This window comes from Pelophylax lessonae (assembly GCF_965119305.1).
Source record: "Pelophylax lessonae genome assembly, chromosome: 13".
In the NCBI taxonomy this organism is placed as follows: Eukaryota; Metazoa; Chordata; class Amphibia; order Anura; family Ranidae; genus Pelophylax; species Pelophylax lessonae.
In genome coordinates this window covers 40,940,985-40,967,727 of record NC_138780.1, presented here as the reverse complement: position 1 = coordinate 40,967,727, position 26,743 = coordinate 40,940,985, and the positions used below count along the sequence as shown (strand labels likewise).

The following is a 26,743-nucleotide window of genomic DNA, read 5'->3' as shown; positions in this document are numbered from 1 at the left end:
GAACAAAGGAAAAGAAGGAAAAGGGGGGAACAACCAAAGATGCAGAAAAGAAGAATTGATTTAAAACTCCCATCCATCTTGAATTAGTAACAATTGTATGTACAGTATACTATAGTGAGGAAGGGGAAGGTGTGCCATACGGAAGGAAGAAAAGAAATTAGTTGGATATATTTAAGATCCTAGAAAGCATCAGAGAGGGAGGCCATATTTTGTTTCCATAAAGTCATGCTGAATAAAGCTTGGTTATTGTCTCCAGGGTAGCACACATATATAGCATAATATAGAATATCAAATTACTCTTTCCATGATACTGGGTTCAATCAGTTTCCAACATCCCAAAATTGTTTAAGCTTGTCGGTTCACAGGGGTGACCCAAAAGGAAATGTAAGATATTTTTTGTTTATATCAAAGATATTCAAAAGATTATATATTAGGGTAGTTATTATAGTGCCATCGCTGGAGACCAAGCCATGTTCAGATATAGAGAACCATATAGCCACCTAAGGATAGTGCAATGATAGAGTGCAAACAGGCATTAACCACCTAATGATAAGATTAGAATCACACAGGTTGAGATAGAGTCCAACAGTGACCAGCATCTATACACAGTATATATAGATAACACCTCTGTGCTCGTGTCTCAAGAAGCAATGGAATGTAGTATATTGGTGCCTGAAGTAGGAGACGAGTGCTTAAGTAGAGAGTTATAGCGGTATACTTACCTACGTCCTATCCGTATGAGATCAGACTGCCTCTGCAAATGTTAGAAATAATCAGCCCGCTATAAGGCGTACATGAGGACGCCGGCGGCTGCGCAGTAGAGCAGCGCCTTCTGACCTCTGCCGAGACTTGACCAATTGGAGCACCTGCCGTCAGAGCGCAGCGCCCGCCCCACCCGGAAGGGGAAGCAAACGCTGCGCTTCAACGGCACCGACGCAGGACAGGAGATGCGTCATCACTCCCGGAAGTGAGAATCCTCGGGAAGATGAGCCACCCAGTGCAAGGGGATGTCCAAAAGAGGAGCGCCCCCTACCTGCACCGGGGGAACCCACAGATCCAGCCAAAGCCAGCCAAGATAAAGCAAGAGAAGAGAGGGAGAAAGAATAAGGAGGAAGAATACGAAATGAAATAGAACAAGAGAAGCTCAGAAATTAGATAGCGGTCATAAGACCGTGGGAGATTTGTGGGGTCTTACATTCCCACATAGTACCCTGTCGGTTGTTCAAGAGAATGTTTATTCCAACAATGTCCCAAGAGTCTTCTGTTTACATTGAAAAGGAGGAAAACAATCCCAATACCCGTACAGAGTATGGGGACACACATATCAAAACATACTGCAATCAATTAATACATCTGCGTTAGCCATATAATGAGGGTGAATATTACATTGGATTCATCTGTCCCCCTAGTCCCGCTATCCTACGCTGGCAGCTATATAGCCATATATGCATATACCCACACACATGTATATATACCCATATGTGCATCTATGCGCATGCACATCTATACATGCGCATATATGCATCTGCATAGACAAGAATAAAAATAATAATAACAACAAAAGATGTCTCTTTTTCTAATTGAGCCAAGATCAGTCCCTCCCTGTCTATCAAAACCATGTTGAATTTTAGTCTATATTGCATATGGGGAGAGGGCCTATTATTGTTCCCAACCACCCGAGGAGAACCCTTCTAGAAATGGTTTAAAGCTGACCATATCATTTAAGCCTGGAGGTTTGGTGGCCTCCAGGTACAGTATCCATCGTGTTTCTCTTTGTAATAGGACCTTGTTCCAATCCCCTCCGCGGGGGTTGGAATGTACTCTGTCCAGAACAAAGAATTTGGGTCCAGGGAAGTGGCCTGCATGTCTATAGTGCACATGTCTTCCAAGGGGAAGGTCTGGATCGCATTTACGCATACTTGTGACATGTCTATAGATATGTTTGTGGAAGGGTAGTTTTGTTTTGCCAATGTAATAACTCCCACAGGGGCATGCAAGAAAGTACACCACCCCTGCGGATTTACAATTTGCGAAGTGGGCGGGTTTAAATGGTTTGCCATTTGGAAGTTTGATATTTTTAGAGGTGTTTATTTACTGGCAATAGCTACATCCACCACATGAAAACGTGCCGAACCTTTTACATGGGTCGTTTCTAAATTTGCCAACAAATTGGCTCTGTGTTAAGTAATCTCCCAGGGATTTAGATTTTCTATGAGTTATGGCTGTTTTTTCCGTGACGAAAGGGCTGATGTTGGGATCAATAAGTAATAAGTGCCAGTATTTTGGAATTGTTTTATAGATCAGTTGGTGTTGCTCCGTGTATTGTAATATTATTCGAGGCGTGGTAAACTCTTTCTTCGGCTCTTTTGGTATGATTTTATTACCAAAAATTAAGTCTTGTCTAGTGTGGGAATTAGCCCGGTTATAGGCCTTCCTGAGGCAGGTTTTCGTATAGCCTCGAAGGAGAAGCCGTTGTCTTAGGTTGTCTGCTTCTACCTTAAATTGGGAGTCATCCGAGCAGTTCCTCCGAATACGGAGGTACTGACTATAGTTTATTGAGCGGATAAGTGGTAAGGAATGGGAACTGGTGGCATGAAGGATAGTATTGGCTGATGTAGGTTTCCAATAGAGTGAGGTTTGGATACTGCCCAGGGAGTCTTTGGTAATGGTTATGTCTAAGAAGTTAACTGCATATAGATCGTATGTCATCGTAAATTTCAAATTGAACATATTGTTGTTTAGATGTGTCATAAATTCAAGGAGTTGGTCTTCCGACCCGCTCCACACTGCCAAAACATTGTCAATGTAGCGGTATCAAGACATGATGTGTCTGGTCCATGGACTTAAAGATTCTTCTGAAAAGATGTGACGTTCCCACTCCCCCAGGTACAGGTTGGCGTAGGATGGGGCACAAGATGTCCCCATCGCTACTCCCTGTACCTGGAGGTAGGGGGAACCATCGAATGAGAAAATGTTGTGGGTAAGGATAAATTCCAAACTCCAGACAATGAAATCATTCATATTGCCCTGGGAAAGATCAGACTGTGACAAAATATGATCAATGATACGGATGCCCTGTTGGTGTGGTATCGAGCTGTAGAGAGCCTCTACATCGATAGCCACCAACAGGGCATCCGGAGGAACAGACAGTGATTCCAAAATTGTAAGCAGGTGGATCGTGTCTTTAACATATGATAATAAATTTTGTACGTATGGTCTTAATTTAGAGTCTATCAGTTTACTCAGGTTTTCTGAAATGCTTCCACAGCCCGACACAATGGGTCGGCCTGGGGGTTTCTTAGGATTTTTGTGGATTTTAGGTAAACTGTAGAAAGTTGGGACCATTGGATGTTGAGTACGTACAAAATTCCAGGTGGGTTTATCCAAAATATTTTGTAAATAGGCATGATCGACCAACGTATATAATTCCAAATTGGATTTGTTTATAGATTCTTTTGGTATTGGTTTATACCATTCCCTATTTTGCAAAATGTTGTGACACATTTCCCTGTATTGTGTGTTGGTAAGGATGACAATGTTGCCTCCTTTGTCTGATGCTTTGAGGGTAAGGTCATATTGTTTAGTTAGAGATTTTAATGCAATTTCCTCTGAAGGAGATAGATTAGATGTAGTTGGTGACAATTTTAGTTTTTGTATTTCTTGAGCAGTTAAGGTGACAAACGCTGCTAGATTAGCATTCAAATTCAACAAGGGAAATTTGTCTGACTTTTTGTAAAAAGCTTTGCTTTGACTGGGAATAGGTGGGTTGGTCGATGTATCTACAAAATTCAACAAAGAATCTAGGTCGATGTTGTCTTTTAGGTCTCCACTGTCTTGCTCCTCCAATAGAGTCAACAGACTATCCAATGCTTCATCCTGTTCAGTTTTACGTGTAGAGGGTGATGGGGTAATTTCTATTTTTTTGCCCTGAGCATATTGTGACTGTAATAATATCTTTCTCGCAAAAAGGTGCAAGTCCTTGATGATAGAAAACTTATCTGCTTTTTTATGTGGGCAAAAGCTGAAACCCTTTGATAGGAGGGACAGTTCACTACAAGTAAGAGGATAGTCCGTTAGCTTTATTATGTCACAAGATGTCTCAGGGTTCGTTTTTGGTTTGATTTTTTCTACATTAGACATATCCATACCCTCTATCATATCGGAAAATGAGACCATAGAGGAAACCGGATCTACTATTCCGGATCGGTTGGCACTAAAAAAACATCCGAATCCTCATTGTCAGATATTCCTGTGTCTACTTGTACTGATATTGGAGTTTGACGTTTAGTCTGTTTCGAGGTGTGTTCCGCCAAATTAGACATGTATCGGGTTTGTCGTATGTTCTGTGCATTTGTAGACGCTAAAGGTGGGCGGGTGGGTTGTGCACCCTCTGTTATATGTTTTTTAGGAGGGTTTTTTTCACTTCTATTTGGTGATGTGCGTTTCTTTTTGAAGATTTTCTGGGGATATCTTGTTTATAAGATGATGATGAAATGGATGAACTAAATGATGAGTTCGATCCAAATTGATCTCTTGAGGGTCTTAAGCCCCTCTGATTGGGATATCCCTGTCTTTGTGACCATCTGTATGCTTGGTGGTCCCGAAATGCTATCCTATGATGTTTTCACTTATTGTTTTATCCAGTTGAATTTTTATGTTGGTCTCCAGATTTTTATATCTGGGTGATTCTTGGAAAGGTGTTAATTTTTCATATATTTTATCAATTTTTAATTCCAAATTCTTTATACGTTTATTGTACTCTTCAATGAGTAAAGACATCATATTCTTTGAGCATATCTGCAGATTCGATTCCCACCGTTTTTTAAATGCTTCGTCCAGATCTTCCATGGTAGGGAAGATCTCGACTCTTAACCCAAAGGGATTGATATCCTCTTTGATGTACTGTTCGAAATTCTCAATGTGAAGATGTAAGTTTGTCTTTTTTTCTACTGATTTTTTAAGTTGAAAAAATAACGAGTCCATTTCGGACTCATGAGCCTCTTTTTTTCCCTGTTCTCTATAGGAGAGAATAGATTCGAAATTTTTCCCTTTGAACATGTCTACAGAACCAAGACAGCTAATAATAAATAAAAATTGTATATATCTCTATGTTGTATCTTCAAAGTAAGTATTAAATACAACGGCCCCATGCACACGGGGCGTTCAAAAAAACGTACGTCCAAGCTAGTTATAACGCCGGGAAAAACCGGCGTTAAATACGTGCGTTAAACAGCGTTTCTCAAATTATGTTAATGAGCGTTAAGCCGCGTCAGCGCTAAATAGCGTTTTTTTAAAAAATCAGTCCTCCTCCATTTTCCACACCCAAAATAACCACAATGCAATGTGTGGAAGCCATTTTGGTAGGAGAGAGAGAGAGAGAGGAGAGAGCATTTTCAGATCAGTTGAGAGTGTTTCTTGTATTTTCGGAGTATTTTTTGCATTTCTGAGTCATGGATCCTGTTATGCAGAAGGTTGATGAGGCGATCCTGCTCATCATCTTGAGAAGGATGCGTAGAAGGAGACAGTTGGAGGAGGAGAATGAGAGGAGCAGACGGCGAAGGTTCTGGGTGCATCCTGTCATGTTGCAGCGTCTGTCCGTGGGGTACTTTACCACCATGTACACCCAACTCCGCATGTATCCGGACAAGTGGTACAACTTCTCACGTATGTCCGTTCCGCTTTTCGATGACCTGCTGGAGAAGCTCAGGCCAAGGCTATCCAGGATGGACACGAACATGCGAAGCAGTGTGTCACCGGAGGAAAGGCTGCTTGTGACACTTCGGTAAGTGAAATCATTTGTGGGTGTTTTGTATAGGGTTAGTACTTGGGTTAAGAGGGTTAGGTGGTGAGGTCCTAGTTAAAACATTTTCAATGTATTTTTGAAAGATAGATGTAATGTGTAATCATTTTTTATTTTTATTTTAGGTTTCTTGCTACTGGCCAAAGCTTTGTCTCCTTACACCACTATTTTCTGCTAGGTGTCTCCACGGTGGCCAAAATTGTTAAGGAGACATGTGCGGCAATATGGGAGCAGTTGAAGGAGGTGGTCATGCCGGAGCCGACTGAAGAGATGTGGGAAGCAGTTGTCGACGAATTTTGGGAGAAAACCCAGTTCCCCAACTGTATCGGTGCCCTTGATGGAAAACACATCAGGGTGAAGAAGCCCCCCCATTCCGGCTCTGCATACTTTAACTACAAGAAATATTTTTCTGTGGTACTCCTGGCATTGTCTGATGCCCATCTTCAATTCCTTGCTGTTGATGTAGGAGCATATGGCAGCCAGGGTGATGCCCGCATCTTTCGAGAATCGGCCTTTGGACGTCGGCTACACGAAGGACGACTCAACATACCAACAAGCAGGCCGCTACCGTGTACTGAGGAACCAAGCTTGCCATTGGTCATGGTGGCCGACGAAGCATTTGGACTGGCAGAAAATCTGATGAGGCCATACAGTGGCTATGGACTGAGTCACACCAAACGTATATTCAATTATCGGCTGAGCCGAGCTCGTCGTGTTGTGGAGTGTGCGTTTGGTGTGTGCTCAGCAAAATGGAGGGTTTTGCTGTCATGTATGCAACTGGATGTTGACAATGCCACCAAGGTTGTCCTGGCCTGCTGTGTTTTGCACAATTTCCTAAGGAGAAGCGACAGGAGCAGCGTTGAACCAGAGCCACGTAACCCCATGCACCGCGTGCAGTTTATGGACTTACGAACAACAGCACGAGTCATGACCATCAGAGATAAGTTTGCAGATTTCTTTGTCTCGCCTGATGGGGAAGTGGCATGGCAGGATAATTTAGTCTAAAATCATTCATCTTGTAAACTTTGTGATATCTTCACATACAGCTTTTATTAAACATGTATGTCAGTTCTTTTGATGTCTATCATTCTTCCATTGTTCCAGTTCAATGTTGCATGTGGCAAGTGTGTGCCAGCCCAATGGCCTGTGCATACACTTGCCACATGCAGAAGAAGGAGGGGGGTTTCCTTCTGCATGTGGCAAGTGTGTGCCAGCCCTGGTCTGTGCATACACTTGCCACATGCAGAAGAAGGAGGGGGGTTTCCTTCTGCATGTGGCAAGTGTGTGCCAGCCCAATGGCCTGTGCATACACTTGCCACATGCAGAAGAAGGAGGGGGGTTTCCTTCTGCATGTGGCAAGTGTGTGCCAGCCCTGGTCTGTGCATACACTTGCCACATGCAGAAGAAGGAGGGGGGTTTCCTTCTGCATGTGGCAAGTGTGTGCCAGCCCAATGGCCTGTGCATACACTTGCCACATGCAGAAGAAGGAGGGGGGTTTCCTTCTGCATGTGGCAAGTGTGTGCCAGCCCTGGTCTGTGCATACACTTGCCACATGCAGAAGAAGGAGGGGGGTTTCCTTCTGCATGTGGCAAGTGTGTGCCAGCCCTGGTCTGTGCATACACTTGCCACATGCAGAAGAAGGAGGGGGGTTTCCTTCTGCATGTGGCAAGTGTGTGCCAGCCCAATGGCCTGTGCATACACTTGCCACATGCAGAAGAAGGAGGGGGGTTTCCTTCTGCATGTGGCAAGTGTGTGCCAGCCCTGGTCTGTGCATACACTTGCCACATGCAGAAGAAGGAGGGGGGTTTCCTTCTGCATGTGGCAAGTGTGTGCCAGCCCAATGGCCTGTGCATACACTTGCCACATGCAGAAGAAGGAGGGGGGTTTCCTTCTGCATGTGGCAAGTGTGTGCCAGCCCAATGGCCTGTGCATACACTTGCCACATGCAGAAGAAGGAGGGGGGTTTCCTTCTGCATGTGGCAAGTGTGTGCCAGCCCTGGTCTGTGCATACACTTGCCACATGCAGAAGAAGGAGGGGGGTTTCCTTCTGCATGTGGCAAGTGTGTGCCAGCCCAATGGCCTGTGCATACACTTGCCACATGCAGAAGAAGGAGGGGGGTTTCCTTCTGCATGTGGCAAGTGTGTGCCAGCCCTGGTCTGTGCATACACTTGCCACATGCAGAAGAAGGAGGGGGGTTTCCTTCTGCATGTGGCAAGTGTGTGCCAGCCCAATGGCCTGTGCATACACTTGCCACATGCAGAAGAAGGAGGGGGGTTTCCTTCTGCATGTGGCAAGTGTGTGCCAGCCCAATGGCCTGTGCATACACTTGCCACATGCAGAAGAAGGAGGGGGGTTTCCTTCTGCATGTGGCAAGTGTGTGCCAGCCCAATGGCCTGTGCAGATGTACTTCTATTTCAACATACAACTTTAAAAAAAAATGAGGCAAAATATCATTTCAAAAAAAGGTTTTTATTCAAATAAACACAAAAAAAAGAAAAAAATCACAAATGCTGGTAGGTGTATCCTGACTGATCGTCCTGGCTTGACCGCGGTGACTTCGAACGTGGATAGCTGATGTCAGGATGCGAGTGGGTGGCTTGGACATGTCGTTCCTGCGCAACCTCATGGTGGTAAGGGGGTCCAGGTAAGTTTGGTGGCGGGTAATGGGTAGGTGGTTGGGAGAAATCAATGGAGGAGTGGGGTGGGAAATAGGAGGGCGTGGACAAGACAGGTGTTGGGTGGCGTTGCGGAGGGGACAAGGTAGGTAGGTGGCGTTGCGGAGGGGGGCGGTATTGAAAGTGGGGTGTTAGCGTTGCTGAGGTCACAGAGGGCATTGGGGGATCAAGAAAAGTGTTGAATGGATCATTTGATGGTGGCGGGCCACCACTTAGTTTTGCATGCCTATATTGTGTCATGATGGCGAGCACACGATCCATACAAAGCTTTTCTTCAGGTCCCCCAATGTCCTCCAGGATGTAGTATGCAGCACGGCAGAAGGCGGCGCGTGAGTTGCCAGGATCGAGGAACACATCCCCACTGCGCCTCTCCTGCCGCACTTCCTGCAGCAACGCTAACACCCCGTCCTCGTTTTGAGGGACAATACCGCCACCCCTCTGACGCTGATTGCGGCCACGGCCACGCACAGCGCCACGGCCACGCACACATACCTCGTTGCCACGAACGGGTACCTCGCCACCGCCACGCCCCACACCACTATCGGGAATTTCTTCCACAGCACATTCCTGGTCCCTGGATTCCTGTTAAGAAAGAAAAAGGTTCAGTTTGTCACATACATACAATGAAGAACAGAATGGCAGACAGACTAGACAGACACTAACCTGTATTGTGGATTCATCGCAGACATGAGATCCACTGGATTGGATCGTCATGTCACTGTTTTCAGTGGCAGCACTGGGGGGTCTGTCCTCTGGTTCTTCAACCACCTCCTGACTAGCATCCTGAGTCAGGTCCGCAATATTAGATGTTGTCCTGAAAAATATGTAAAAAAAAATGGCTGCAGAATAGCAATACATTCACAGAAAACGATGCTCTGAGCACCCCTATATGTAAGTCAAAAATACAGTATGTGCGACTTACTCTCTACTGCTGTCTATCATTGCTTGACGCAGGAATGCCAGGTGGTTGTGGTACACGTGTCTTCTTTTGTGGGAGGCAGCTGCACCACTTGTGTTAGCTTTTTCCTCCTCTGTCAGATCCCTCCTGACCCGATCACGCAGGGACTTCCACCTCTTTTGGAAAATTTTGCCTAAGAAGAAAAGTGAAGTAAGGTTAAAATATGCATTCTTTGTAATTATACAGCACACAAGTCATGCATTTCTGAAAAACTTACTTCTTTCCTTCTTCTCTGCGGTGCTCAATCGGTCCCAGCCTGGTGTTAGGGCTTCAGATATATCCATCCAGGTTTTTGATTTTTTAATCCTGTCACTATAGAAGGGATGGGAGACATCCCACAGCTCTGGATGGGCCTCAACTGCAGAGATAAGCTCTGTCTGACCTATATCAGCAGCCATTGTCCCTCTCTCCTGTATGTCCACACAGACACACCCACCCACCCACACGGCTGAGCAAAGGACACTTGGGAAATGTAAAAATGCATTTCCTGTGTTTTTACTCCATTACAGTGACCAATCACATTTCTGAAAATTTCTACAGCTTAATAACGCCGGACGCTGGAAAACACCGATAAAAACGTTAAATAGCGTTAAATAGCGTCAAGCGCTTTTAACGCTCTAACGCTGGGCCTCAGAACGCGCAGGCCGTGGGTTCTTGTTGCAGCTGAAAAACGCTTAGGCCACTTACAGCTTAAAAACGTCTTTGTGTGCATGAGGCCATAGAATAACATGGAGGGGCGTTTTTAGGCTGCAAGAGGAAAACGTCTGACGCTGCTTACAGCGGCGTTAAAAACGCCCCGTGTGCATGGGGCCTTATAATATAAGGTTGGTAGTAAGTGATAGGAACAATTGTGGGGGAGTGGGTGTTTTCTACCCAAAATACGAAACTTTTCTGGTAGAACCTATCACTTAGTACCCAGTGTTAGTGGCCATCATCCCGATAGATAGATACAAAGAGAGTACCCCCAATGATTTGTGACTTTACATGCCACTAAAACACTGAAAGAAGGGTGAAGTAATGTGTATATAAAAATCAAAATTTTATTACATAAACAAAGAATAAATCCACAAACATTTATATGACTAGCATAAGCTAGACATGTGAGAACTTTAAAAACCTGCAAGCGAAGACAGACCAGTATCCATACAGAAGACTCTTGGGTGTCATTGATAGAAAGAACCGGACAGGACCCTACGCGTTTCGGGTTTTAGAAACCCTTCTTCAGGGGTCAACCAGAGTTCAATGCACAATGTTTACCTATATATGGATATAAATTGTATTTAAACATTTTGTAAATGAAAAAGTATTCAAGATACAAGTATAATTCATATTGTATAGGATATACCAGATGTCAAAATCTTCAAATGTAGGTACCTACCCAGAGGAGTCTTCTTTGTAGGGGTAACTGGGCTGTCAATTAAAATCTGTGTCAACCGAAAAAGAGATGTCTGGTCTCATAGAAGACATGATTCACTGAGAAGAAGAGTATTATAGAGATGGCTGGTAATTGACAACAACGTGGGCGCCACAATGATCCATTATTGGTCCTAGACGGTCCCCATGGGTAAGTGGGCCAATATAGTGTCTCAGTAGTGACTAAATGGTGGTAGGATAGAGAGGTATATATATGTGAGTGTGTATCATAATGATCTTCTAATGAGTTATAGAGAAGGTGAAGAGGAAAAAGGGGGAGGAAGTATCTTTATCATACCTCTTGTGGGTAAATGTTGTTCATGGCTAGAGGTAGGCGGAGTATATAAGAGTAGCGATTTCAGGACGTGGATAATACCCTGAAAGTGAAATTATGATTGTATGTGGAGGAAGAGAGGAACAAAGGAAAAGCGGGAAAAGGGGTGCCTTAATGATACCAGCATGCCATCTCTGATATGAGTTGGCCTGAGGCAGGGAAGGAATCTATGGCAGAAGGTTGTTGAGGATCGGCGAGAGGCAGTGCAAATGGAGCTATATTAGGCTGTGCAGGAGCTGCATCATCCTGCCAGGGTTTTGACTTTACAGCGCTGGCTGTGGAGGGAGAGTCAGGGAGACCACTCACCATCTGCTGCTGCGGAGGAGGAGAAAAGGAGCTGCTGTGCTTGGCTGGGTCCAGTGTGAGAGGAGACGAGCTGTGCAGCATGTCTCTGTGTGCTGCCATCACCATCTTGGCTGCAACCCCCCCTGGCCAAAGGAAAATAATCCGTCAGCTTTTGCTGGTTTTTTAGGTCCTTCCTTTTTGCCTCCGAGCCACTTATTGCTGGGCAGATTGCGAAGCTGTTGAATTAAGCTACCATCCGCTGAGCCGGCAAGTAACCCTCCCCCCCCCCCCACTTCATGGACTTTTACCTTTGGCATTAGATGTCTTGAGCTGGGACGAGCTCTGTCCTTGTCTGCACTGCAAGCGGTTGCTACATAAGAGGACCTGGTGGAGCCTTGAGCGGCACCTGTCAATTTAGTTTGGGTCACAATAAAAACGTTTTCTCTACTTTAGCTAAAACAAGAAAACTGCTTTAGCTATAAATACATTTTAACTACTGCAGGCCAACTGAAATGCTAGCTGTTTATTGATGAGCTTTGAACATACTTCAGAAGCACTAAATGGCTATGCTCCAAAAGTCTAGTAGAGATGTATAAATCTGTATAAGCATAGATTTTGCAGAGGAGACAAAGAAAAACTCAGAGGACAGGTAAGTATGATGCTAGTCATCTGATTATTACGGTATATTGACTCTTTCCCATTGTGTTTCAGCTTTAGCATCTTAACCTGGTCAGTATTGTCAGGTCGTGAGCCTTATCCCGGTATGTCCCAGCCATTGTATCATTTTACCAAATGTTTAAATCTTTTTTTAATGTTTTGCTTTATTCAATACCTTTTATGTGTTTAGTTAAACGTAGAACTATAATTAAGAATTGTGTATGCAATAAAATCCGACCCCCAATGGAATATCTGGATTCCTGCAAAAACGAGAGGATGGTTGATCAGGCCATAGAGATGATGGAGAAATGTTGGAATCATGAGCCCAATAAACGGCCAAGCTTTGTTGGTAAGGAATTCATAATATGCATTCATGACTTATTGTATGTCCCTTTATTGCTTAACCCAGCCAAGAAAAAAAGGAGGAGTAAGGCTCCATTAACATATATGCAAATCGGATGCATTTTAAACATCATCCAATTCGCATAACATGTAAACCAGACCAGTTTTTAATGGAGCCGGTTCACATATATGCAGGCCAGTTGCAGTGCAAATTAAAAAAGGGTCCTGTGCATTTTTTCAGTCGGTTCAAGAGTGACTTAAGTGTAAAATTCGCCCCTGAACCGCTGAATGGAAACCGCATCGGAATCTGCACAGAAACTGGCCCCACATGTGAACCCAGCCTTAATGATAAAAACGGGGGCAGCCAGTACACTTAAAGCTAAACTTAGGCAAACAGCTAAATGGACAATTGAACAACTTATATGGAAGTGTTTTTTCTTGCTAAATGATTTCTATCCATCCAATCCTGAGATTTACACAACTCTGCCCACACAGAGTGCTAATGATGTCCCTGTGGGGTATATGGATGATACATTGGTTGCTCCAACCAGTTGCCGAATGCTACTAAGCTCATTTGGATAGCATACCATATCCAGAGGAAAATTACTGCTAGAGTTTGCAAAAACAGATCTCATATTTCCACAACCCTATGAAGGTAAGGGACACCTGTAGATGAAAACAAACTGTACAGCTTTAACTAAAGTTGGATAATGCCTTGGTATAGGTGTAAGCCATGTATGTACCTTCCAAAACCTGGCCAGAAAAATCCCAGAGACGGAATTATGCCCTCCTGCTTTGTTGCTAGAATGTTGCTAAGCTGTTCTCCGTTAATTTATTCCCCCTCACATGTATGTTTTCTCTCCTGTTGCTGCAGCTTAGCGATGCTGCGATGGAAGAAATAGTGTGAGAATTTGATATCTCACTCTTGTGATGTAGAAGGTGAGCAGTAATAGCTGGGAGTGTCTTAGCAACATCCTAGCAACAAAGCAGGACAGAATGATGCCATCTCTGGGAGTTTTCCGCTCAGCTTTCGGAAAGAGCTTAAATGGCCCCCACATGGCAAGGACATTATCCAATCTTAGTCAAAGCGGCACAGGTTTATCTACAGGTGCCCATTACTTTCATAGGCAGTTTTTTGATAAAGGTGAACTAATCCTTTAAGTCCCTACAACATTTTCTAAATAAAGAGCAGCTGTGATCACCCCCTTCAAGCTATTTATTGAGCAAATACATACAGTATAATATACTGTATTTTATATTATCTCATGCCTGCAGCCATTTACATGACTGGCACAATTTCTTCACAGAAATTCTATTTGTGAGTCTTTATTCTATTTTTTATTGATGTATTCAGTGCACCAACATACTGTATAAATATTTCATTTTTGCAGCAATTTTTTTTACATGTTTACACAATATTTTTTCTTTCTACATTTTTATTGTTCTGTGCATTTTTCTAGCATATATGATGTTAGAGCACTGATTTAAGAATTTAAGAGTACATATCTTTGACTGTCTTCATGACTATCTTGCAGAATGTGCAAACTCGCTAGAAAAGATGAAAGAACAATATGACAGGGAAATTATGGACGCTGTTTTTGATGTTTTGAAAAAACTTGAAGCCTATTCTTCTCAGGTATAATCTGCTATTGAGAGGGGGGGGTGTACATTTTGGTATTTTTTGTATAAAAGAATTTACAACTGTTACAGCTTAAATAGCAACTCTGCTGAACTCTGTTTCAGAGAAGAGGGTGGTGTGACCACAGCTAAGGGAGTAGGGGGGAGCAATGGCACCATATAGTCTAAGGCGCAATATAATTTGTATCATATACTTTTTAGCAAATAGTTATGGGCACTAGATATCAACAAAGATTGGAACTCTCTAGCTTTCTGCCAGAGTCCCATTTGTTGCCTAGTATTGTCAGGATTAGCCAGTAATTGTCAATGAATTGTTTCCATTCTCTATTTGTTGCCCGCATATTGTCATGACTGCCTATTTGTCCCCAGAAAAAGATATTGATTGCCCATTTATTGCCTGCATTTGTTTACCATTACCTATTGATTGTCTGCATATTGCCATGCTTGACACTTGCAGTAACAATTGCCTGTTTATAGCGGTGTTTTACCAAGTTTGTGATTTTTAGAGGATAGTATTACTATAATGTAATCACCTGCAGGCCTTTCATTTTTAAACTTCACTGTAATATTTGCCTTGGCTCGCTATGTGTATGTACCCCCTGACACCCCAAAGGCAGGATGGCACCTCCAGAGGCAAGGGCTGGCTTGCATTTCACCCCTGAACTGAGCCCATGACTAAAATGGGGGACTGAGACAGAATACTGGGCACCAGCCGCTTTGTCTTTTCATAGCTTTAATGCAGAATGGTCAAAGAGATGAGGGTAGAGGTTCCAGATACCATGTGGATCATATACAGACTCTCCAGATCCATGTCCAGCTTTAAAGTGTCAGAACCTTTAAGCCAACTTGGCTACAGTGTAAGCATGTTCCCAAATTTTATTGTCCTCCAAGTGAATCACGAGGCCCTTTGGAGAGACCAGCCTTCCTTCTGGCTTCCTCCAGCAATGGGACTCCCCTGGATCTTCTCCTTGGCATAGCTTCAGGACCACTTCAGCTCATGGTAGGCCCCAAACAGGCTTTTGAGCCTAACAGCAGAGCTTCAGCCTAGGAAAAAAAGAGCGAGCACATGGTCTGTCCCAATATTTATATCCTCCCGCAGTATGCATCAGTAGCCTAAACCCTCCTACTTGGTTGGCTGAAGGAAATATAAATATTTATAACTAAGTTTAGGGAAGACCAAGTAAAGATCTACACAATTAGTCTGGACTGACTACTGTTTAAGTCAGGGGGAGGCTACATGTTCCACTGTTAAATCCTTCAATTTGTTATTGCATACTATCATCACGTTTCAATACTGCATGCTGCATGCACCACTTCTATTAACACATATTACCTGCTGGCCCTGCCCCAATTTCCTCTGAAAGTCTAAGGCACATTTTATTCCAGTTACGTACATCAGTATGCCATCTGTGAAGTAAGATGTCACTGTAGGTGCCCTTTTTAGAGTGTGGAGTGTTAGAACCAAGTGGACCTCACAAACGATGCATATTTTCCCATAGGGTAGGTTCATATTTCAGAAAATCTGGGCGAGTTTATATATAAGTACTAATTCCCACTGTTCTTTTGTAATTTCTGAGGCAAAGCATCCCTGCCCTACCTATCTTCACAGACTGCCTCCCCTTGTGGCATTGAATGGTCGTGGAGGTGTGCTACCCCAACACCAGCCTCTCTTCCTTCCCTCAGTTCCTTCCCTTTCTGAGCCAGGGTGGGTCTTATTTAATGCATTAACCACTTAAGCCCCGGAAGATTTTACCCCCTTTCTGACCAGGGGTCCGCCGGTCACACGCGCGGGGGGGGGTCCGTGACCACGCGGGAGCGCGCCTCCGGGGGCGCGCGCTCGCTCCCTAGACCCTCACAAGCTAGTGACGTAGCCCTACGTCACTTTGCCTGTGAGGGGCTGACTGCCAACGTAGATCGGCGTTAGGCAGTCGGCAAGTGGTTAAGGGTGCAACATAGGACCTTAGTTGAGTTAGGAGATAATGATGCTGTCAGTTAAAGTACCAAAAACACTTTAACATCAACGAGGCAGCCAAGTACAGTGGAAAATGGTTGCGGTTTATGGTAATATTTTGTAGCCCTTTCATTTTCACAGTGCCAGCCTTTTATTTGGTAAAGCAAGTATTATTCAGGATACAATTACCACTATTTCCCCAACTAGCTATACCCTATCACCAAGATGTTGTTTCTTGACTTCCTTCTGTCTGTGTAGAGAAACCTTTGAAACCTGGATATAAATAAATTCTGTAACTCTGTAATCTGGTGATAGCTGTCCTTTTATATAACACTGTGGAACTACTGTAAATGAGACATTAGTCCATAGCTTTACAAAAACAAAAACTAAATCAAGCTGCTGACCGGTATAAAGCACAGGTGCCTTCAGTACTCCTCCTCTGCTCGCTCGAATGCTGTGAGTTTTAAGTGTAGCGCTTACCTCTGAAAAGGCCCGCTGATTTGTCCCAGGTTCTTTTCCTAGATTAGGGGTAGCCATGCACACAGCGTCACTCACTCCGGCTCAATGATCAGTCTAGGGGGTTGTCTTCTTGAGATTTTGTGCATTATAAACTTTGATAAAATGCAGTTTTCTGTGGGATACTTTAGCAACACTGTACAGTATTAAGAATACATTCTCCACTCTGTCAAAGCTTCTTAGTACAGTCCCTCTAGTAGCAGCTAAGAGAATGAGCATTGCTGAGACACCATAAGAAATGTCCTGGTGCAAGCAAGCACATGCACTGATGCACAGGGGATAGTAGCAGCTAACAGTCACTAGGATTCTACACTCAGGTATTTACTCACAATGTCCCTGGATACTTGAATGCCACCTTCTAATATCAGTCAGAACATTTTCCTATGAACTCTCCAGATCAGATCCTCAGTGAAATTCCTTAATTTGTTCCAGAAATTTTCAACAAGAGAGGCCCTCCAGCTCTAGCATAACTGGGACCTCGATGAACAAAGTTAGAACTTCAGCTGGGCTGTCTAGAAGGGCAGCAGCCCTTTAAGCTGGGAACTTCTCCTCCTGGACAAAAACCAGAGCAAACCCATGATATTTATGTACTCCCCAGCCACCTACTGGGCACCCTTCCCCTAGGGTTTGGCTGAGAAAACAAATATTTACCCTGCTGATTTGCCTTTCCAGCCCACTGCATTCTTGAGTCTTCCATAAGACAGGGGGAAACAATCAAAATTGCAACCAGTGAAGTTCAGAACAGCCCAAAGCAATCACCAACTGCTCCACTGATTACAGAGGAGTCAAAAGAACTAAATTTACCTAACCAACCTAGAAACCTATCAAAGAAGTTGCTACATAAGTGATCAAAGATTTGACACTTTCTGGAACCCTGTACATTCCTGGAACCGAACCGTGACCCACAATGTACTTGTGTGCTTCCGTCAGAATACCGCTTCCTTACAGTCTTGAACATAGATATCAGATAATATAGCTGTCCCATACAAAACTAGCTGATACTTAGCTTGTATAAGATCTGGAACATTTATTGAACCAGAATACAGACTTTTTATACACTTGAGAAGTATGTCAGTGACCACTCAAATATTCACTCAAAACATCACACAATGGTTAAGGTAATGGGGTAGGGCTGACTTATGGCTAATCCCCCCTCTAGCAACTATTGCTGACAATAATATAATTAACATGAAACAAACAAAGATAAAATTCCCAGTTCAATTTGCCAACCAGTCTGCTTACCAACCAAATTGGCCTGTCTAACAGTTTGCGTCAATACAGGGGTTTAGTTAGCACACATTTGCAAACGCATGTGAAAGCTGCAGGGCCACGTCAAGGCTCCCTGTTACCTGCAGTCCTAACTCTAATGAATTTTAAAGAGTCTCCACAGTGGGAGCACATGCAAGCTAATGGATAGATAGGGGGCAGGTGAGCCTGGAGGTGGCCCATCCCTCCTGAAAGGTAATTGGGGGCATAATGGAAGCCCAGCTGATAGTATTACAGCAAAGGCACCCAGTATGTCCACTCACCAGTACACATATACAACAAAGAAAATGGCCTCTGCCCCCACCTATAACTGGCCTTCATAGCAAAGAACACATGGAAGGGCGACGCACATGAAACAAACAAAGATAAAATTCCCAGTTCAATTTGCCAACCAGTCTGCTTACCAACCAAATTGGCCTGTCTAACAGTTTGCGTCAATACAGGGGTTTAGTTAGCACACATTTGCAAACGCATGTGTAAGCTGCAGGGCCACGTCAAGGCTCCCTGTTACCTGCAGTCCTAACTCTAATGAATTTTAAAGAGTCTCCACAGTGGGAGCACATGCAAGCTAATGGATAGATAGGGGGCAGGTGAGCCTGGAGGTGGCCCATCCCTCCTGAAAGGTAATTGGGGGCATAATGGAAGCCCAGCTGATAGTATTACAGCAAAGGCACCCAGTATGTCCACTCACCAGTACACATATACAACAAAGAAAATGGCCTCTGCCCCCACCTATAACTGGCCTTCATAGCAAAGAACACATGGAAGGGCGACGCACATGAAACAAACAAAGATAAAATTCCCAGTTCAATTTGCCAACCAGTCTGCTAACCAACCAAATTGGCCTGTCTAATATAATTAACATGCTAATTATCTTAGCACTTAAACCTGCCTAGGTGAAGTACACAGAATGCTAGCAGGCAACCATTAGGTGACACAATTTACCACCTAAAAACTCAGGGATCTCATTCCAGGTTAGACTTGATCCCAAAGAACAATACACATTATTATAAGTGTAAACACATCCTGACAGAAGACAATAGGTGAGTTAATGAGCACAATTAACAATGTGTGGAAGACAGGTGGTTGAGCTGATATTAGCATCTGCTATGCGTTTGACTGTGTGGAGCAGTCCTTTTTTGGTAATAGGCAGCTAGGCCTTTAACATGGATCCTAGGCCTAGAGTCCCAGACTCTGTGTGTCTTGGGGAGACATGGACTTGAATCCAAAGTAACATTACTCCAAGGGCCCCCCCCAGCATACACCTCACAATGAGTAGTGTTCCCTTTAAATGCCAGGGCCCATAGTCAGTAGGCAAGAGGCTAGCCTGCAGTCCCCTCCAAAGCCTGTCCTGAGTGAGTTTGTCACAGTTCCTATTGACTCATCACTAAAGCCAGCTTCCTTACTGGTCAATGATAATGTATGGGATGGGGGCTACCAGAAAGTACCAAAGCTTTGCCTAATCAGAAAGACTTTTCAAAAGACCATCTTTTTGTAATTTCTTTACTGTATTCACATGCAAAGCTTTTCAACTAGAAACTAAACCATAGGAATACGGAACCACACCGATCCAACATGACTCGAGACACATTTATGGAATTTGTAGAATATGCACAGAGGGAAGTCAGGAAATTGAGTCATTTCCAAAAGTGAAGAGAAATCTTCCCAATGAAACTGGGGAGGACTGGGAACCTTTGGTCTTAGAGGCAAACACAACAATGGGTGGCCATGATGAAAGTCATCTGATGTCTCAAAAAGCATAGTTTATTGCAGCACACCTTTTCACATATACATGCTAAAAAAAAAAAAAATGGGGGTTGTTCTAATAAAACAAGAAAGTACTTTATGAACACCGCAAGATCACTGCTTCTCTATGAAAATTATATAGACTCATCTAAACATAATTCCAAATGGCATACCATGTCACACCTTATATTACAAATATTCCTTATTTAACCATATTCTGTTACCAAATTTGCTGTTTTGCATTCTCCCAACATCAACTTCATTTCTGCATACAGTTGTATAAAATCTCAGAGCCAGAAATGTTGAAACCCACTGCTTAGTCCTGGTATTGCAGGCCTGAACAGGGAGCAGATAGGGACAGATAAGAGCAGGGAGCCCAGAAGATGTAACTCAAAGCTCAATGAGGTCTGAATGGTAGAGCATCTCATCTCAGTGTTCCAGCAGAACATCTATTGGCCCATTGACCTGTGGTGACCCCCTGCTCCTTGCCCCAATCCTCCCCTACAATGGAAGCATACATGGCAATAAAAACTTTACTGTGCCTTGTAGAATCACAGACTTGGGGGATAGAATTCCACAAATACCAGCTCATTGGACTGAAATAAATTTACAGAGATGTTTACATGTTTTTATTTCCATGCTAAAGTTTATTCTGTCTCCTACAATTCGTTCAGGTTTCCAACATGCCTGATGAAGCTGACAATCCCAATCCAACGCCATCAGGTCAGTAAGCGTCTCTGAGCAATTTTAGTGTTAATAGCTATAATCATTTAGAGGTTAATTTACCAAAGCTAGAGAGTGCAAAAGTTGTCACAATTCTGTATAGAAACCAATTAGCTTCCAAGTTTTATTGCCAAAGCCTAACTAAACAAGCTGAGGTTAGAAGCTGATTGGTCTCTATGTAGACAATAAAAAACACCTTAGCCATTCCCATACTCTATCAAAAACAAAAATAATGGTTTGCATACACTTCAATGCAGGTCTGTAGCAATATCACCACGTCTATTCTGACATATTTACAGCATAAAGCAGTATAAAAGCCCTGTAATATTTAAAAATCAAAAAATGTGTTTACCTGACTTTTAGAAAATGCTGCTGTGGTCAACCAGCTATGCAGCCAAATGCCCAGGCATTTGGTCATGAGCTAAGGTGAAGGGAAGGGTGAAAGGTCAAGTTTAGTCACTTACCGGCTCACTGTCAGAACATCTTTTTCCCGAGCCTCTACAGCTGAGGGCACACAGTCAAATTCCTGGGCTTTTGCCTGTTCCCTCCTCCTTCACCTTAATATCAATAATTTAGTGTGATAGGGTATTAACTGTTTAATAGCAAAACACTGGAGGTGTAAAGGTCATTCCAGAGCTTGACTTTCTGCCCTGAAGTCATTATTTGCAAAATTATATTCTCAGTAGCTTAATTTAGCTTGAAGCTAGTCAATAAACACAGGATTACATTTTCATGGTTATTGCAGGATGTAACTGCCCAAAGATCTTTTTATTTTTCATTGGAACAGAATTTCTTAAAAAGCCAGGGTATAAATATTCATTCACCGAGTAGATCTGCTCGACAGATTATTGGGCGGGGCTGGGGAGGACCCAGCAGTCATGGTGCATGTAGGCACCAATGACAAAGTGAGAGGAAGGTGGAGGATCCTAAAAAATGATTTCATGGACTTAGGGAATAGATTGAGGAATAGGACCTCCAAAAGTGGTTTTCTCTGAAATATTGCCTATACCTCGGGCCACACCAGAGAGGCAGAAGGCACTTGGGGAACTGAACAAGTGGCTGAGGAACTGGTGTAGGAAGGAGGGGTTCGGGTTCCAGGAGAACTGGGCTGACTTCTCAGTTGGCTACTGGCTCTTTAGTAAGGATGGGCTGCACCTTAATGGGGATGGTACAGCTCTATTGGGGAGAAAGATGGCCACAAAGTTGGAGGGGCTTTTAAACTAGGTGTTTTGGGGGGGAGGGCTCGGAGGTAGAGTCATAAGCGACAATACAACCGTAATGACAACCACTGGGGGGAATATGCAGACAAACCACAAACCAAACAGGAAAAAACTTAAGTATATACCACTATCCACTTCTACAACACTAAGAGGGGTGTACACAAATGCCAGTAGCCTAGCTAACAAAATAGATGAATTGGAATTGTTAGTACATGAGGAGGACATAGACTTTGTGGGGATAACAGAAATTTGGTTTGACCCCCTCACATGACTGGCTGGCCAATATTCAAGGGTATTCTATGTATCGAAAGGACAGGGAAGGAAAAAGAGGTGGAAGGGTATGTCTGTATGTCAAAAATAATGTAAGGGTGGTAGAGAGGAGTGACATTATGGAAGGAACGAGTGTGGAGGTGGAATTCATGTGGGTAACACTCCATAGGGAGAAGTAAAGGGGAAAGTAATAGTGGGGGCATGCTATAGGCTGCCCAACCAAAGGGAGAAGGGTTGAGCTGGAATTTCTATCACTATGCGGTAACGTGGCAAAGCTGGGGCAAGTCATCATATTGGGGGACTTCAATTATCCTGACATTGACAGGGAAGAGGGGACTGCGCACTCACTAAAGGCCCGTCATTTCATGAATGTCTTAGAGGACAACTACATGTCTCAGTTGGTGGATTCTCCCACTAGAAAGGAATGCATTGCTAGATCTATTAATTACGAATGAACCAGATCTAATCTCAGGAATTGGAAAAAGAGAAGAAGAATTGGACTTTATTGGCACCAGTATTAAAAATAATATATTTTTATTTTAGAATAGTATAAAATTGTTAGACAGAAAAATCAAAAAGAAAAGACAAACATACGATTCCATAAAATAAGGAGTACAGCCTCAAACGAATGTACAAATAGCACCACACATAGTAAAGTATATATAATTCTCAGATGACAACAATAGAATACATCACATATTTAACCACTTCTCCCTGGGTGGACGTCATATGACGTCCGTAAACTTTGCTGTAGTGTACCGGGATGATGCCTCTAGCTAGAGGCATCATCCCGGTACCGTGGTTTAGAGCCGACGGTTGGCTTTCCGTCGGTAATGACCGATGCGGCTCCGGAGCCGCTTGATCGTTACCCGGGGGGGCGGGAGGGATCGTTACCCGGGGGGGCGGGAGGGGACGTCCCCCCCCCCCCGCCGCCGCCTTCCGTGGCTTTGCTCGGGGGTCCCGTCCCACCGGGTGCCTGTAACGCTCCTGCGTTTTATGTATGACGTGGATTTACAGCTGCAGAAATATTCCACTTCAGTAGTCATGTAGAGAAACGCTGAGACACCAATCCCAACTCCCAAAGACTCATCATGTGTGGATGATCTCAATTCAGCAAGTAAATACACACACTCAATAAGAAGTTCCTGGAGTGATCTATGTATATAGTAGTATAGAGGTGATAGGCTGAAGAGACAGGTTGAGTTGAGACGATAGGTGACAGACACTTGAGAGGAATGTTCTTGAGAATGAGATAGTAACAGGTGGGATGCAGATAGGTTAGCAATTATGTATGGTAGTAGATGATAGGATAGCAGATGACATACAGGAGAGACTAACCCAGTGCAAGAGCAGATGATAGTAGGCTCAAGAGCTAGCAATCTAGATAGTGCAGATGTAGTAACAGTCCTTAGTATGCAGAGCTAGACAGTGTAAGCTTTAGTATGAAGGTTATTGAGGTTTCCCCTGTGGGGTACTTATCACTAGTAGCAATGTAGCAGAGGAGAGGTTCGACAAGAGCGGATGATCCGGTAGCGGGATACAGGGATCAGCGCAGCGTGGTTCCGACAGCGAGGTATGCTTGCAAGCATGAGAGCTTCAAGACAGGTTAGCATCAAGGCACATCTAGGCACACAGTAGGTTGAACGAACACATGTGAGTGAGAGCTGGTGATTTAAATAGCTGTTCAGTCCGGCGCTCAGTGATGATGTCAGCACTCTTAAAGGGAAACACACCTATATGTGCTTCATCTATCTAGGTAGATGGAAAGCACCCGGAAATGATGTGATAGGAGGCACTGAGAGTGCCAGAACCTTACAGTACACCCCCCCCCCCCCCCGTAAGGCCGGCTCCGGAAGGCCTCTAAGGCTGGTTGTCGATATAAGAATCGGAAAAAGCTGGTTGCCGATGTGAGAATCGGAAAAGACTGGTTGCCGATACGAGAATCGGATAACACTGGTTGCCGATACGAGAATCGGATAATACTGGTTGCCGATACGAGAATCGGATAAGACTGGTTGCCGATACGAGAATCGGATAAGACTGGTTGCCGATGTGAAAATCGGAAAAAAAAAAAACTTGTTGCCGATGTGAGAATCGGATCAGGTTGGTAACCGATGTGAGAATCGGATCACTTGTTGCCGATATGAGAATCGGATCAGGTTGGTAACCGATGTGAGAATCGGATCACTTGTTGCCGATATGAAAATCGGATCAGGTTGATAACCGATGTGAGAATCGGATCACTTGTTGCCGATACGAGAATCGGGTCAGGTTGGTAACCGATGTGAGAATCGGATCACTTGTTGCCGATATGAGAATCGGATCAGGTTGGTAACCGATGTGAGAATCGGATCACTTGTTGCCGATACGAGAATCAGATCAGGTTGGTAACTGATGTGAGAATCGGATCACTTGTTGCCGATACGAGAATCGGGTCAGGTTGGTAACCGATGTGAGAATCGGATCACTTGTTGCCGATATGAAAATCGGATCAGGTTGGTAACCGATGTGAGAATCGGATCACTTGTTGCCGATATGAGAATCGGATCAGGTTGGTAACCGATGCGAGAATCGGATCACTTGTTGCCGATACGAGAATCGGATCAGGTTGGTAACCGATGTGAGAATCGGATCACTTGTTGCCGATATGAAAATCGGATCAGGTTGGTAACCGATGCGAGAATCGGATCACTTGTTGCCGATACGAGAATCGGATCAGGTTGGTAACCGATGTGAGAATCGGATCACTTGTTGCCGATATGAAAATCGGATCAGGTTGGTAACCGATGTGAGAATCGGATCACTTGTTGCCGATATGAAAATCGGATCAGGTTGGTAACCGATGTGAGAATCGGATCACTTGTTGCCGATATGAGAATCGGATCAGGTTGGTAACCGATCTGAGAATCGGATAGGACTTGTTGTTAGGGTATCTGCTACATGAACCCCTCACTAGAATCGGACGCATAACCATCCGAAGTAATCCTAGTAGTCCTAGCAACCAATGCTTCTTCAAACATCCTCAGATCCTTCCTACATACCACCGTGCCATTAGAAGCGCGTACGCAGTCAGGTGCAAGAATCTCAATGTTTTCATTGGAAGCTAAAAATGTGCTTGCAAAAATAAGAGTATCCTCAGGAGGTGGTACAGGAGGTTTTTTAGAACGTGGTATCGAGTTCACTGGAGTTGAAGGAATATCTATTCCAATATTTGTCAAAGTCTGGGTGCCCTTTTTTGATATAGGACGGGGACAGGGCTGGCAACAGCCTTGGTAATTTCCAGGCTGTTTTTCAGGGAAGACAGTTCGGATTCGCCTGGCCTCCATTGGGAGAGCCTTAGGCCTATGGGGTCTGGTTGGGCAAGATGTAATGAAATGTCCCCCTTCTCCACAATAAAAACAAAGGCCACAGATTCTCCTGTGATCTTTTTTTTTTTGTAAGGACAACTTAGTATGTACGGCACCAATCTCCATAGGCTCCTCATCCATCTCTGTAGGATCAGGGTTCAAATGAGATGTGTCAGAGTGACTAGGCTGACTGTTTAAGGCAGGCTTGGACCATGACCAGGCAGGATCACCATATTCATTTGGTTTCCTTTTTTCCCTAGGTAGCCAGGGTCTGCGGTTACCTGGAGCAGGTTTTTGGGAGGGGAGACACTGGGAGTGCATCGCAATTGCAAATGATTCCCAATTGTCTAGGATCGGACTTTTTTCTTGCAGTTTCTGGTATGCCCACGTTTTCATTTTGCCAGAAAGCAAATTGATGGCAGCATGCACTTTAATAAAGTCATTATGATAGGTCCTAGGCTTAAGGATAAATAGGAGCTCACAATCCATACGAAAAAAAAGAAAAGAGGAACGGGAACCATCAAACCTGTCTGGTAGAAGGACAAGAGGTTCTGGGGGTTGAGCAGCAGTAGGCTGTGTCAGTCTGGCCACCTGCTGCGTCAGAGCCTGATTGTCTTCTTTTAATTCAGTAAGTGCGTGTATTAACGCAGTTACTTGTTGTGTTAACTGTGTCACCTGAGTGGTCATTTCTGCTGAATCCATTTTATCTGGTTCGTTCAATCTGTAACGCTCCTGCGTTTTATGTATGATGTGGATTTTCAGCTGCAGAAATATTCCACTTCAGTAGTCATGTAGAGAAACGCTGAGACACCAATCCCAACTCCCAAAGACTCATAATGTGTGGATGATCTCAATTCAGCAAGTAAATACACACACTCAATAAGAAGTTCCTGGAGTGATCTATGTATATAGTAGTATAGAGGTGATAGGCTGAAGAGACAGGTTGAGTTGAGACGATAGGTGACAGACACTTGAGAGGAATGTTCTTGAGAATGAGATAGTAACAGGTGGGATGCAGATAGGTTAGCAATTATGTATGGTAGTAGATGATAGGATAGCAGATGACATACAGGAGAGACTAACCCAGTGCAAGAGCAGATGATAGTAGGCTCAAGAGCTAGCAATCTAGATAGTGCAGATGTAGTAACAGTCCTTAGTATGCAGAGCTAGACAGTGTAAGCTTTAGTATGAAGGTTATTGAGGTTTCCCCTGTGGGGTACTTATCACTAGTAGCAATGTAGCAGAGGAGAGGTTCGACAAGAGCGGATGATCCGGTAGCGGGATACAGGGATCAGCGCAGCGTGGTTCCGACAGCGAGGTATGCTTGCAAGCATGAGAGCTTCAAGACAGGTTAGCATCAAGGCACATCTAGGCACACAGTAGGTTGAACGAACACATGTGAGTGAGAGCTGGTGATTTAAATAGCTGTTCAGTCCGGCGCTCAGTGATGATGTCAGCACTCTTAAAGGGAAACACACCTATATGTGCTTCATCTATCTAGGTAGATGGAAAGCACCCGGAAATGATGTGATAGGAGGCACTGAGAGTGCCAGAACCTTACAGTGCCCCGAGCACCCAGCCGGCATGTCCGCCGACTGGAT

At 44.0% G+C, this 26,743-nt stretch overlaps 2 protein-coding genes across 2 annotated transcripts in view; both read left to right on the top strand.

Moving 5' to 3' along the window:
• Positions 1-26,743, top strand: part of LOC309569824 (receptor-interacting serine/threonine-protein kinase 2-like) — a gene marked incomplete at its 3' end in the record, with an annotated part of 105,669 nt that overhangs the window by 66,242 nt on the left and 12,684 nt on the right. The window contains exons 3-6 of the mRNA XM_082275827.1: positions 12,178-12,227; positions 12,314-12,472; positions 14,001-14,101; positions 20,257-20,305. Of these exons, the coding sequence (XP_082131953.1) occupies positions 12,178-12,227; positions 12,314-12,472; positions 14,001-14,101; positions 20,257-20,305 (359 nt within the window). The remainder of the gene's footprint in view (positions 1-12,177; positions 12,228-12,313; positions 12,473-14,000; positions 14,102-20,256; positions 20,306-26,743) is intronic.
• On the top strand, positions 5,451-11,977 carry LOC309569825 (uncharacterized protein; the record flags this gene model as incomplete). The annotated part of the gene is made up of 3 exons (XM_082275828.1): positions 5,451-5,782; positions 5,926-6,601; positions 11,969-11,977. The coding sequence occupies 3 exons, from the start codon at positions 5,451-5,453 to the stop codon at positions 11,975-11,977; spliced, it is 1,017 nt and encodes a 338-aa protein (XP_082131954.1).